At 46.0% G+C, this 14,023-nt stretch overlaps 1 protein-coding gene across 1 annotated transcript in view; it reads right to left on the minus strand.

The window, feature by feature from the left end:
* SDK1 (sidekick cell adhesion molecule 1) overlaps positions 1 to 14,023 on the minus strand; it is a 1,001,700-nt gene that overhangs the window by 244,406 nt on the left and 743,271 nt on the right. The window contains exon 15 of the mRNA XM_035283177.3: positions 942 to 1,089. Within this exon, the coding sequence (XP_035139068.2) occupies positions 942 to 1,089 (148 nt within the window). The remainder of the gene's footprint in view (positions 1 to 941; positions 1,090 to 14,023) is intronic.

Below are 14,023 nucleotides of genomic sequence, written 5' to 3' on the forward strand. Positions count from 1 at the left end.
CAGAAATAGAGCGGGCCCATTTGCATTTCATCTATCTTGCTGAATCTTGAGCCTGACTATTCATGAGAATCAGGTTTCGAGAAAAGCAAAACACACCACTGATGAAACTGAAAGGACATGAGAAACAGTTACAACAAATCAACATAATAGAAAATCAATTATCCAAGCAATGGGGAAGGCACCGAGGCGACTTTGTTCCAAGTGAATAACCCCAGCGCCTGAGCTCTTTAGAAAGAATGCAAGCCTGAATGTGTACGCTCGCTCCGTGGGCCTGCCATCTCAGACTCCTCCCAAATTGTTTCCTTCGGCTCTTTCAATATTTCTCATCTCAAACTCCCACATTTTGAAAAAAAGGCATTTAGAGCTCAGCTGTTCTACAAGTCAAGCCCACTGAAAGCTCAGGTTGGTTGGGGAGGGCGTGCTGACATGTGATGAAGCCATTTTCCCATATCACCTCTGAATGAGCTTTTTCAGAGGCAGCCCTCGTAGGGATGGCAGAGCAAGACCACTCAGGAACACGACACCTCTGCAGAGACAGCGGAGTCTTTCCCTTACAGCACCCCACTAGATGTTCACTTGTCAAGACTGTGGCACCAGCTTCCCCCCGGCAGTGGGGTGGCAAAGGACACGGAAAATGTGTAAGCTCTTAATTTCCTGTATAGAGAGGGCTGTGCTGTGACGTGTGATTTATGTAGGCACAGCCAGATCGCCACAGGAAAAATCTGAGAAACCTGCCTCACAGCAATGAAGGAAGGCCCAGCTAAGCTTACATGGGACTGTGTTTCCCTCTTTGTGACAGGCTTTTGGGCTCACGTTTTGGCCAGTCTCCTTGAGGGAGGCTGTCGGGTTGCTGTGATCAATTCCTCCACCTAATGTGATGCTGCTGTTTGGCGTTCAGGCCCAGCTGTTCCATGCCCCCACCTAGGGTGGGATTCACACACCTGCTTGTCTCAGCACTGTACTGGCCCCTGCCCACTTCATTCACTGCGCATACGCGGAACTGATAGGTGCGAGCTGGAGTCAGGCCACTCACGGTGACGCCTGTCATCTCAGGGTCAACGTTTGACAGATGCACTTTCCACGGAGAGTCTGAAAGAGTGAAGGAAATGAATTCAAGCCCACAGAAGTGCATGTCTGAATAATAAGAGGTGAGTGCAAATGCCTTCTCAGGAAACATCTCATTTACTTAGCAGGCCGGCTCTAGGAGAAAGAATGTTTATCTCATTTAGCAGATGTGGAAACTGAGGCTCTGGCCCTGTGGCTAGTAACTAGCAAGCCAGAAAGGAAACTTACCCCCATGCTGCTATCAACGAGCAAAGGGATTTTTTGTGTGTGCAACCTGCATATGGCAGTTTAAAAGGAACCAGAATGTCCCTAATTCCTGTGTTCAGTATGTAAGGGGAGAAAGTTCTCTGTCGGCTCACATGGTTGGGCAGATTGCAGATTTGTCTCCCAGAAAAGGATGCTGCACATGTCACTGAATGATAAATAAAAACTATATTCATTAACATTTTAATAAAAGAGGAAATGAGCATGATAAAGACAGATGGGCTGTGTATTTCGCAGCCCATCTGCGTGGCAGGCCCATTATGCCACCACACCCCTGAGTGGCTTTGGCTGGAGAGAGACGTAATGAAATTCACAGTGAGTTTAGAGTATCTTCCCACCCAGCTTTCCAGCAGGTGTGGAAGAGCAACTCTGCCAGCCAAATGCGCTTTCTCCGGCAAGGCTTCCGAGGGTTCTGCTGGAGATCCTACACCCTTGTGTGGCTTTTTGCAGAGTTTAAACATGCATTTCAGCTCAGTCAACTTGTAGAGTGATGCCCTGGAATGAACAAGGTCTGGCAGTGACTTCCAGCATCCGCCATCGGTTCTCATCCTGAATTTGAAGTATGCCTGAACTGAATTTTCAGGTTATTAGTGAAGTAAAACCTGGGTGGGGGAAATTCTCCTGGAAATTGAGCTGTCTTGCTGACCTGAAGTGGTGCTAAGTCCCTTTTGCCCACATTACAGATGATCAGGAAGAGGTGGCACATGCTTTCTGCCATGGTGCTGGGCTGGGCAGAGCCTGCAGACAGCACCAGCTGCATGTCAACATCCACACATAAAATCCCAGCCGCTTCTCCAAAAACCTACAGCCTGAACCACGGGAATTCGCAAGTCTGTGCTATGAGTTCATCAGAAATGCACTCTGGCTCCTTACAGATCACTAAGCAGTGGCCATAAATTGCTCTGAAATGAAAATGAGAGTCTCAAAGGCAACTTTTGTTGCCTCACACAGAGATGTCTATCACTAATTGAGAATCTGCTCACTGGATTCCTTAACACAAAGTTAAGCTGCTCTGAAGCATGACGCCAGTTGGCTATGAAGATGGAATCTTTCTAATTATTTCAAATAAAGCTGTTTCCAAAAACGGCTTTCTGGGAATGCAGTCTTTGCCACCAGCTGGGCATTTCAGTGTTCTTGGCTTCTGATTTCCAGTGACATGGATAATGGGCAGCTGAATAGGATCCCCTCTCTATGTGTCTCCTTTAAAGACAAAATGTGTGCATTCCCAGTTACCTACTGAAGAACTCACAGCAACTTGTCTTGTCGCTCTGGGAACCTGAAACCCTTCTACTTGCATCACTCAGCTCAGGGTGATCTGGTTTGCTAAGCAGTTTCCCTTAGAGAATACAGCCATTTGTCAATGTGGAAGACGAAAGGCCCTTCCCCGCATCAGGGCAAGTGGACTCGGTTGGTTGGAAGCAGGGCCCTTCGTGCCAAGTCCAGCTTCCATGAAAATATTGTTCTCATTCTGAAGATAACTGGGATGTAGAATAAAGAAGCACAGAGTTCACCGCTGACTATAAGCTCTCCCACTTACGGGTGTTCAATTTTGTTTGAACTTCTGTAAAAACAGTGGACAATTCAGAACCACAATGATACTGCATCTAATACCCACTAGGGTGGGTACTATTTAAAAAAAAAAAAACTCAAACAGAAAATAACAGGTGTTGGGGAGGATGTGGAGAAATTCCACCCCATTGCACTGTTGTTTCAAATGTAAAATGGTGTAGCTGTTATAGAAAACAGTATGAGGGTTCCTCCAAAAATTAAGACAGAATTACCATATGATCCAGCAATTCTGCTTCTGAGTATACACCCAAAGGAATGAAAAGGAGGGGTTCGAAGAGCTATTTGCACACCTGTGTTCATAGCAGCTTTATTCACAGTAGCCAACAGGTAGAAGCAACCCAACTGCCCGCTGTCAATGGTTGAATGGGTAAACGAAATGTGGTCTGCCCATACAATTGCTACTACTCAGCTTTTTAAAGGAAGGACATTCGGACACATGCCACAACATGGATGAATGTTGAGGACATTATACTAAGTGAAATAAGTAACAAAAAGGCGCATACTGTATGATTCCACTTATATGAGACATCTAGAATAGTCAAATTCACAGAGGCAGAAAGTAGGAGGAGCTGGGGAAGGAGAAATGGAGAGTTATTTTTGGTGGTGCAGAAGTTTTGCCACATGAAAGAGTTCTAGAGAAGGATGGTGGTGATGATTTTACCACAATGTGAATATGTTTAATGCCACTGAACTGTGCACTTATAAATGGTGAATGGGGTGAATTTTCTTATGTGTGTTTTACTACAATTAAAAATTAAAACAAATGATGAAAAGATGGGGGGATAACATATAACCCCCAAGACTCCCTGAGTATGAAATAACATACGTTGAAAGCATCTAGCTGTAAGCTTGGCCCAGGGTGCTGGATAACTCCCTCTCCCTAGATCCAAACTCCACCCTCCCTATCCAGCTCTGCCCTGGAGGCTCCTGTCCTGAGGCTTCCCATAGATAAAGGGAGCAAATTTAAGGCTCTTCCTTCCTCACTGGGAGGCTGCCTGGGGCTACCTGGGTCCTTCCTCCAAAGGGCACTCCTCTTTTCCAAGTGGGCACTCTATGCAAACTCTCCTTCTGGGGTTCTGCATCTGCCTTGGGCTCTTTAACCTAAGGGTGAAACCAGCTCTGAGGCTCAAAGCCCCAGGTTCACAGTGGTTCCCCTCCACCCACACCTCTAAAAACATCCCCCTTCTAAAACTTCCTCTTCCATTGCTCTAATTCAGGAGTGCCATCTTTTCCCTGCAGGAACCTTGACTAATACTGGACTCGGTAAAGCTCTTCTTCTATCCCTTTCTTCCTTCAGATGTCACAGTGTCTAGTAGTGAACCCTTCACCTGCTCGGTCAGGCATAGTGAACAAACGTAGTTTCAGACAGAGACAGTCAGGACAACGGTCGTAACCAGGTGACTGAGGCGATTAATAAGACCGCAGGAGAGGATATCGCCTTCCTGCCCTCAGCCCCATCCCACCAGCCTGGCCCTGCCTGATCCTGGCTGTCTTTTCATTCAGAGTGTAAACAGCTCCTGAAAGTCCATAACCCCAGCCTTGGTTATGTCCAGAGTCTGCTGCCTGGTTTGATTTGACAACAGGGCCTATTAATCTCCTCTACACCTCCCAGCTCTGCTCAGTCCTGCTGCAACTATAAGAGTCTTTATTTCTTCTTTTTTCTCTTCCACTAGAAGATAAAAGGTCTGGCAGGAAGAGAAATTAAACTGAAAACGAATACAAATGAATCCAATCCATCTCTGGGCACCCTGAGTTGTACCCTCCCCAAAAAAATTGGTTTGGGAAAGATTTGTTCATTCACAAGCTCTGGAAGTACAAGCTTGCTGAGAACTGTTAAAATTTAAATAGCAAGTCTGTTCCTGACAATCAATAAGCAACATCCCTTTAAAAGGGTCCTCCCCCAGCTGGTCCTCACAGAGGAAGGCCACAGTGTGCTTGTCTTAAAGGCTCAGGGGTAGAAGACTCTTTTGATAAAGGAAACCATCCCATAAACGTTTAATACCTGTTTTCTTCCCCTTCAGGGACTCTCTGACCTAGAAGACTGAGGGATTGTACACTTCCCCAGCCAGGCTCCGTTCTACAGAGGGCATCACTACACTTTTGTTTTCTTAGGAGTAAGGCCCAGAATCTTGAGGAATTAATCATTACCCCACTTAAGCTGTTGGTTAAAAAGCAGGTGGTTTCCAGTTTTTGAAAATGTTTTGGAAGTTTTTTCCAATAAAAAAGAGCATTACCATTTTCTCAACTAAAGGTATCTGAAGAAGGAAAATGTTTTCTAAAAGATTTTTCTTTCTTTTTTTTTGGCGGGGTGGGGGGAAGGACAGGGTCCCATTTTGTTGCCCAGGCTGGAGTGTGGTGGTGTGATCTCTGCTTACTGCACAACCTCCACCTCATGGGTTGAAGTGATTCTCCTGCCTCAGTCGTGTCCCATTCCACCCCTCCCCTCACAACCAGTATTCCACCTCCCAGTCTGGGGCCACAGATGTGTACCACAATGCCCAGCTAATTTTTGTATTTTTTGTAGAGACGGGATTTCACCATGTGGCTCAGGCTTGTCTTGAACACCTGGACTCAAGCAATCTGTCTGCGCTGGCCTCCCAAAGTGTTGAGATTACAGGAGTGAACCACCATGCCCAGCCAGAAGATTTTCCTTAATTGCCAAAAGCATCATTATATGATTAATACATAGCATTTCAATGGCAGTTTGCAGCCTGGAAGTGCTTTCAGGTCTGAAGCCACAGAAACCCACTTGGGGAGGATTTTCGCTCCAGGAAATCAAGACTCAGGGAAGTTTAAATAACTTCTGACCTTCACAGGTGGTGGCTACCTAGAGTGGCTTTATTTCAATATCACCAGAAGTGGGGCGGCTGGTCTCATGTGCTTCCTTGGGTTCCACAGCAGGAAGTACCCGCAATATCCAAGAAGTATTCACACACACACACTGTCACATAAGAAACGAAACCAATCAGAAATGCAGGGCAGCTCAAATCCAGTCTCCAAGCAATAAAAAAGGTGCAGGAACCAGTTAAATACCAAAAATCCTCATCTGGGACCTGAGAGCTTCTATAGGACAACTGTCATGGTTTCTGCCCAGTCAGGAAGTGAGGAGGGAGGTGGAAGTTTTTTGGATTAAGAGACACAAGACACAACCAATACAATGAATGGACTTCGTATGGATCCTGATTCAAGTGTAAAATGACTTTTGTTTTTTTTTTAGACATTTAGGGAAAATTAAATATAAACTGAATAGCAGGTGATATTAAGGAATGCTATTAATTTTGTTAGGTGTAATCAACTTTGTGAGCTGCTTACTGATCACATAGGGATGAAATGATATATTTCTGGAATTTCCTTTAAAACACTCTAGCAAAAGAAAAGTGAGGAACAGATGAAATAAATATGGTTGAAATGTTACTGGTTGTTGAAGCTACATTTTTGTGTTTATTTAGTACTTTTAATAACAAAAGTTTTTAGAAAGTGACTATTTTTGTCACAGTATCGCCAGCATGGCGCATTTTATAACTGTTGTGATTGTCTATTGGCGGGTGAAAAATGTAATTTGGTTGATGCTTCACTTTGCATTTTTATATAAATGAGAATGAACATGCTTTCATTAAAACAAGGATAGTTCCCCCAGGTTACAGAGTTAAGAGGAAAAATTAGTTGCAAATTTATTATTTTTCTAATTATAATTCTACTACTGTTTCGGTTACAACAGTCTGCATACTGAATCTCCTGAAATAGAAGTATGAGCATATAATAATAACGATTATCCATTTAAAGAGTTATTTACTGGCTAAGCTCCCTTGGGATCTATTTTATTCCCTGTTTGGTCCTCAGCAACTAGAAGAGTGCCTGACACACAGTAGGAGCTTAATATATATTTATTGAACAAAAGCACCTACTCTGTTGGAGCTACTGTTAATGCCTGTATGTGCTGTACATAGTCAACCTTCAGAGTAGCCTTGAGGGAGAGACGATGATTTTCATTTCCACATGAGAAAGGGATGGAGTGAAGGCTCATGGTGTCTCCACTCACCATTAATGCTCCCTGTGCAAACTCCACTGTGGTTTTTCCACATCTCACTGGTGCCTAGGATTTAAAGCTGGGAAGTTACAGGCTTGGCCACAGAGATGAAGGAGAAGATGAGATTGTCTTGGAGCAACGCCTGCAAGGGCCCTTGCCATGGAACTGAGAGGGGAGGCCTTGTGCTACTCGGAGACTCCCTTCCACCACACCAGAGTGTCTCTAGGCACTGAGTATAAGCAGGCTGAATTCCTTAGGGTGGCACTGCACACTCAAGACGGGTGTTGCTGAGAGTCTAATCCTAGGCATAGATCAAGTTAAATTCCTCATGTCTGGAAGGTCTATCGAGCATCAGCAGTGATGAGTCATGTTGACAGGGCCCACCCATGACGTGATATGATGGGAATGGTGTTTTACTTCCCTGGTCTTCTTCCCAAAGCCCCATAACCCTGGTCTAGCTACAAGAAGAACATCAGACAAATCCTGATTGAGTGATGTTCTACAAAACAGATCCTGGATGGGATCCTGTAGCAGAGCAGGAAAGATGTCATCAGGGAGAGACTACAGAGCTTGGAAGGGAGCAAGGACTGCAGTGAATAATAAGGTGTCACTGTGGGCTCACTGACTGTGACAAATGTACCATACCAGTGTCACAGGGGAAACTAGGGTGGGGGGTCCATTCTTTGCAACAATTCTATAAACCCCAAACTGCTCTAAAATACAAAGTTTAGTAAGAAAAAAGAAAGATCTATCATGAATGGTTGGTCTGGAGCCAGGCAGAGGAGGGGCGAATGAGGAGGCCCTGTGTGGAACCTGCGGTGGAAGGTCATGTGTTTTGCAAGAGAAGAGCAGATTCGTGTGTGTGTGTGTGTGTATGTTATGGTATATGTACATTATATATATATGGTATATGTACATTATATATATCATATATATGGTATATGTACATTATATATATATATATCATATATATGTTATATGTACATTATATATACCAAAAACCATAATACAAGTTCACTTAAAATTTTTGGAAAATAGAGTATGAGAAGGAAATCAAATGAAACAAGCAGAGGTCCATATTGCAGTTCTTGTTTTTTAAATTATTCTCATAGTTGCTCAATGCTTTGGGTAATTACTTTCACGTTTTTGGAGACTCTGACGTGCATCTCAGTGTTCAGCTCAGTGAGTTACTGAGATTCGTTTGGTGGAAGGAATGACATTTCCTCCTCTATATTAAAGTGCCCTTAAATTACTGTCATCATATGAACAGAAATAACACAGTTTGAAAGCCCAGACAACAAAGAACTTCAGCCTCCATGCAGTTAAACTGCTTGGGGTGAGGCTTCAGAATCCACTCACCCCTCCAGGCTGGGGCCTGGGCTCAGAGACGGGCACAGCCAGGGCTAAGAAAAAGCTTGGTCTAGTCAGAGCTCATCTGGGCACTAAGAGAGGAGCATAGACAATAACTAGTTATGCTAAGGTTATATAAAAAGTTTTCTGCAGGATTCTAGTTAAAAACTATTACAATAACAAAAGGAACACAATTTTTAGTGGCACTGTAGAATTCCAAGCTTAAGCTGGTAAATACATTTGTAGAGTAGACTATACTCTTGTAAGGAGACTGGTAGGGCCCCCAGATGAATACAACTCTATCAAGGCATGAAACATATCTAAGACAAACACAATTTGAAAAGAAGATAGTGAAACAGACCTGTTCATGGCAACCCTGGAAGATAAGATGAAGGCCACAGGAGTGACAGGGATAAACCACTAAGGATGCCTGGGAAAGAAAGGGGCTTAGGCCAGACAAAGACTTCATAGAACAGGGGAAAGAAAGAGTAGGAAGTGGATGGATATTTTCTACCTGAAACAAGACACCAAAGAGAGGACAGTATGAATACATGTTGATATCCCTCCATTTGGGAAGGCTTTCTCTGTTGTATATGTCTTTAGAGAAACAATAAAGATCTGCAAGGTCAGGATTAAAATGCACCAAGTTTTTGCCTTAAAAGTTAAGAACTAAAGAGCTGAGATATTTAGAAATACATGAAACCCCCAGCTAAGGGACACAGCCAAAATGATCCCAGAACAGGATTTGAGGCCATAGACTGTTCACATCCAGGGCACTATGGCCTCCAGAACCTCAGGTCAACACACCAAAGGTGGCTCATGAGGCCAAACTTTGGCCTGGACCCAAGGGGAGAGATATGCTCACCAGGAGGTTTGGGCCAATGTGCTGGAAAAGCCATTGCCTCCAGAGAAGGGGAAGGAGGTTGGAAATGGTGACTGGACATATCCGGAAGCTTGGGGAACTCGGCCTTGGGTGGGAGACCCATTCTGATGGTAGCAAACCCGTGTGACAGGCTGGAGATGGTGAGCAGGCAGTGGATGGAGCAGGGGGCCCTCTCTGGATGGAAGCTGGCCTGGCCTCTGGGAGCTCAAACTATGAGAGCTCTGCTGTATTCTGCACTGCACAGTCGCCACGGGCTCACTTGTGCAGGAAGTTACGCCATCACATGGGATGGCCTAGGCCAGAGGTTTCCAGAAGGTGAGGAACAACCAAGGATGTGGAAGCCACCCTGGGCTCTCTGACCTCACCTCATCTTGCCTGAGGGCATGAAGCTAAGGGGAAGTGAACTCAGAAGCAGACCTCAGCCCCTGTGGGCTCCCAACATAGCCATGGTTCCCCATTTCATAAACACCTGTAACAGATACTGTCTCCCGAGATATACATTTATTAAAATGGGGACAAATGCTATGCATGTGAGGCTTTATATGCAAAAGCCCAAAAAAAGACAAGCTAAAATATGAAATACTCTCCAACAAGTCTGAGGCCATTAGAAAATGCCTGTGTGAGGTGTGTTTCAAAGACAGCATTAAAATGATTTGAAGCATGAAGAACAAAGTCTCTTTGCCATTTTGGCAAACAAAACAGCACAAAGCCCATCAGCTTTTAAGTCCATAATAGCAACAGGGGATGGAGATGTTTAACAGATTGTGGAGTGACAGCCAGGAGCAGCTTTCATGGATAGTGGGGTGGAGACAGCCGATGGGTTCCCTACATGAAAAGGCACCTGTGGCAGAGACAGAACTAACCAAGCCATGCAGCTCAGAGACTCTTTTTGTGGAGGAAGAACCCTTCCCCCAAAGGCTTGGGAGAGGCACTGGGCCTCGGAGAACGGGCTCCAAAAGCTAGTCTAGGACCAGCAGCTGACAAAACCACGCTGTGCTTCAGGAAGCGAAGGCGGAGAGGCACAAAAAAAGCAGCAGACAACTGTGGGCACCAGAACGTTCCATGCTGGAGAAGGGACAAGCTGCCTGGAGGATACTGCAATCTGAACCCAAAAACATAATCTCAGAATCAGCATGGTTCAGTCAAGCTCATGGATGCTCTTCCCAGACCAGTGTGCCTCAGCGGGCCTCCTGCTTCCAGGTCAGGCCTGGGGTTCTAGGTCCCTTCCCAGGGAAACACCATCAGCAATTTGGGAATGACCACCTCCCTGCTCCAGGCCCTTGGCCTCCTGCTCACCTCCACTCCCTGAGCCTCACACAACAGCTCCCTGTAGGCCACTGCCAGGTTAATCTTGCTAAAAACTTGCTTTCACACCCTCTTCCCTAGCTCCCAGCTTTGTGCAGCTCTTTGTTGTACAAGACTTGGGTCTGGCATCATTTAGCCCCTCTCTGTTCCTCACAGGAGTCCCTTTTCATTGAGGAATGATGCATGCTAGGCTGCTAGCAGTGCTCCCTCATGGTGGGGGGAGATAACTCTTCCTTTATACACTCTGTACTATTTCTCCAGCTTCGATGAGCGTGTATTACTTTGTGCTTAAAAATACATTATTATTTAGAAAATTGTTTTTTAAAAAGCAGTCCATTTCAGCCTCCAGCTTCTCCTGCTCAAAGATCCTTCTGCTCTTACTAATTCACTCACTGGGAGATTTTCTGAATTCCCATTTTGCCACCCTGCATCCAAGTCTCGGAGTCCTTGGCCACTGTCTCCTCAAAGGCACCAGGGCATCTGAATCCTGTCCGTTCCAACATTCTACTCAAGGCCCACCTTGAAGGGCCTCTATGTCCATGCCTGCCCACAGGGAACCCTGCTTCCCTGAGGGTCCTGATTCTCAGTTCCACTTTCCTGGCAAGTGAGTACACACTACCCTATGACCCCTCGTGTGTTCTTCAATGTGTGATTTAATTTTGTGAGTGTTCTTTGCCTCGCAAATTGACCTCATGTTCTTCCAGGAATCTCCTGGTGTCTAATACTGTCAGGCGGGAGTAGATGCATGATTTGCAGACTTGCCTGAAGTTACTGTGCTCTGTACCCAAGGGAATGGTGAGAAAGAAAATAAAGGAGAAAAAGAAGGTCGATGGCTCGTTTCACATGAGCCTGCCTTTAAAGGGGGGTCACATAATACATATGTGTGCGTGTGTGTGTGTGTGTGTGTGTGTGTGCGCGTGTGGAGAGATCTCTGTTTTTCTTTTTTGTTTGTTTGTTTTTTCACTCTTGTTGCCCGGGCTGGAATGCAATGATGCGCTCTTGGCTCACCGTAATCTCTGCCTCCTGGGGTTCAAGTGATTCTCCTGCCTCAGCCTCCCAAATAGCTGGAACTACAGGCATATGCCACCATGCCCAACTAAGTTTGTATTTTTAGTAGAGACGGGGTTTCTCCATGTTGGCCAGGCTTGTCTTGAACTCCTGACCTCAGGTGATCCACCTGCCTTGGCATCCCAAAGTGCTGGGATTACATGCATGAGCCACTGTGCCTGGCCTAATATCTCCTGTTTTTAAAGAGAGCTTAAGGATCTTCTAAAGTAAAAATCTTCATACAAGTGGGTGATACATGAAATAAATATAAACAAAAACAAAAACAAATTCAAACTCATAAGGGAGAAGAATGCAAAGAGATGTTCTAAGTAGATGGAATGACTTAGGTACTTCAGTTAGGCACTCAGTGTAGCTTTGGGCTTCCTGGCAGCCAAGGCATAAAGGGGCACATGGATGGCAGACTTGCAAAAGGAAGCTCCCATGTTCATTCAGAGAAACAAGTATTCCCTAGGCAGGGGAGGCACCAACTGCGTAGAACTTCACGTGGAAGACAGCGAGTGATGCAGAGGATACAGAGGTGTCGTTCCTCCTGCACATTGCTAGAAAACATGAAGATATGGGATGAACTCCCAATTCATAGAAAATAGTGTTGCTTTCTGAGTTAAGGAAAAGTACATTATTTCAGGTTTGAGCCTTGGGAACCAAGAGTCATAGATGAAGACCACGTCCCTCAGAGCACCTGCTCTGAAACTGTCCTGGGGGCAGGGCCTTGGGAGTTCATGCCAGAGCCTGAAGCTTATTCATATGCTGAATTCTCTCATATAAATGTAGGGGTATTTCTAAATGTCATATTTTGTTATTTTAAGAATATTTGCTAAGAAATAAAAAATTTTCCTACATAATTTTTTTTTTTGTTTTTGAGACGGAGTTTCGCTCTTGTTACCCAGGCTGGAGTGCAATGGCATGATCTCGGCTCACCGCAACCTCCGCCTCCTGGGTTCAAGCAATTCTCCTGCTTCAGCCTCCTGAGTAGCTGGGACTACAGGTGCGCACCACCATGCCCAGCTAATTTTTGTATTTTTAGTAGAGACGGGGTTTCACTTTGTTGACCAGGATGGTCTCGATCTCTTGACCTCGTGATCCACCCGCCTCGGCCTCCCAAAGTGCTGGGATTATAGGCGTGAGCCACCGCGCCCAGCCCCTACATAATTTTTAAAAAAATCCAAGAAGTAGGAATGGAAGGAATGTATTACATGATAAACAAAACTGTTCATTCAGGTTAGTATCCTGTTTACTTTGATGACAGCAGCCAGCTGTTCTAGACAGCCTGCTGTTGCCATCATGCCAGCTGCTGCAGTAAGGAGCTGCTGGGGCTGTGCGCTCCAAGAAGCCAGCAGGAGCAGAAGACACCTGGGAGCTCTGCCTCTTCTGAGGTAGGGTAGGAGCTCCCCAGGTGCCCCTGCAGCTGCCCAGAACATGGCTGCAGATCTGGGCCTCCCACTCCACAAAGCAGGCAGGAACCCTGCCTACCCAAGTCATGGCTGCAGATCTGAGCCTCCTTGTGCTCTTGGGGGGCTGGAAGCAGAAAGGATCCCTGTCCTCTTGGGTGCAGCTGCAGCTGCCAAAATCCGTGGCTGCAGACGCAGGCATTCTTGCACTCTCTGGGTCCCAGGAAGGCCCCCCTACCCTTGCAGGCTTGGAAGTACCTGCTTTTACTACCTGGCTTCTCCCTGCTGTTGGCACTGCTCTGATCTGGGAGCAAAGTCAGGGCAAGCATGAGTGCCATGAATGGCAGTAAGAGTTAGACAGATTTCTGGGCAGAAGGCAGGTCTCCGATGAGGCCCTACCTTCAGACCACTGAAGGCCTGAAGGCTGGGGGCAGGGCTGCCAGTCCCCCTGAATGGAGTGGGAAATTGTGGTGCCTTTTCCGGGCCCACTTATCCTCTTAAGACCATAAAAACCCTGGGCTCAGCCATAGCTGAGCGGATGACAGGAGGACCAGCTGTAAAGAGGCGCTACCCTCCCTGCTGGGAGCTGCAGACATCGGAACAACCTCTCCAGGGCCTCCTCTATGCTGAGAGCTGCAGACGCTAAGACAAAAAGCTGCAGAGAGAAGCTACTACCCTCTCCAGGGCCATCTCTCTTCTGAGAGCTAAACACTTGGGATGACCTGCCGGCAGAGAGTAGTCGCCCACTCCAGGCCTCCTCTCTGCTGAGAGCTGCAGAGGCGATGGGACGATCTTCCTACAGAGAGCAGCTACCCACTGAGGGTCTCCTCTGGGCTGTCCTGACACTCAATAAAACTCCTCTTCATCTTGCTCACCCTCCATTTGTCTGTGTACCTCATTCTTCCTGGATGCAGGACAAGAACTCAGACAAAAGTGCCACCAGCCAGAGGTTTCCAGCTAGAGACACCCCAAAGATCCCATAACAATTCCCTGTATGTTCGAAAACAGGCAAAACTAATCTATGGTGACAGAGGTCAGAAGAAGGGATTAGACTAACTGGAAAGGCCACATAGAACCTTCTGGCATGTTGTAAATGACTGGAAT

This window comes from Callithrix jacchus, chromosome 2 (assembly GCF_049354715.1).
Source record: "Callithrix jacchus isolate 240 chromosome 2, calJac240_pri, whole genome shotgun sequence".
NCBI lineage: Eukaryota > Metazoa > Chordata > Mammalia > Primates > Cebidae > Callithrix > Callithrix jacchus.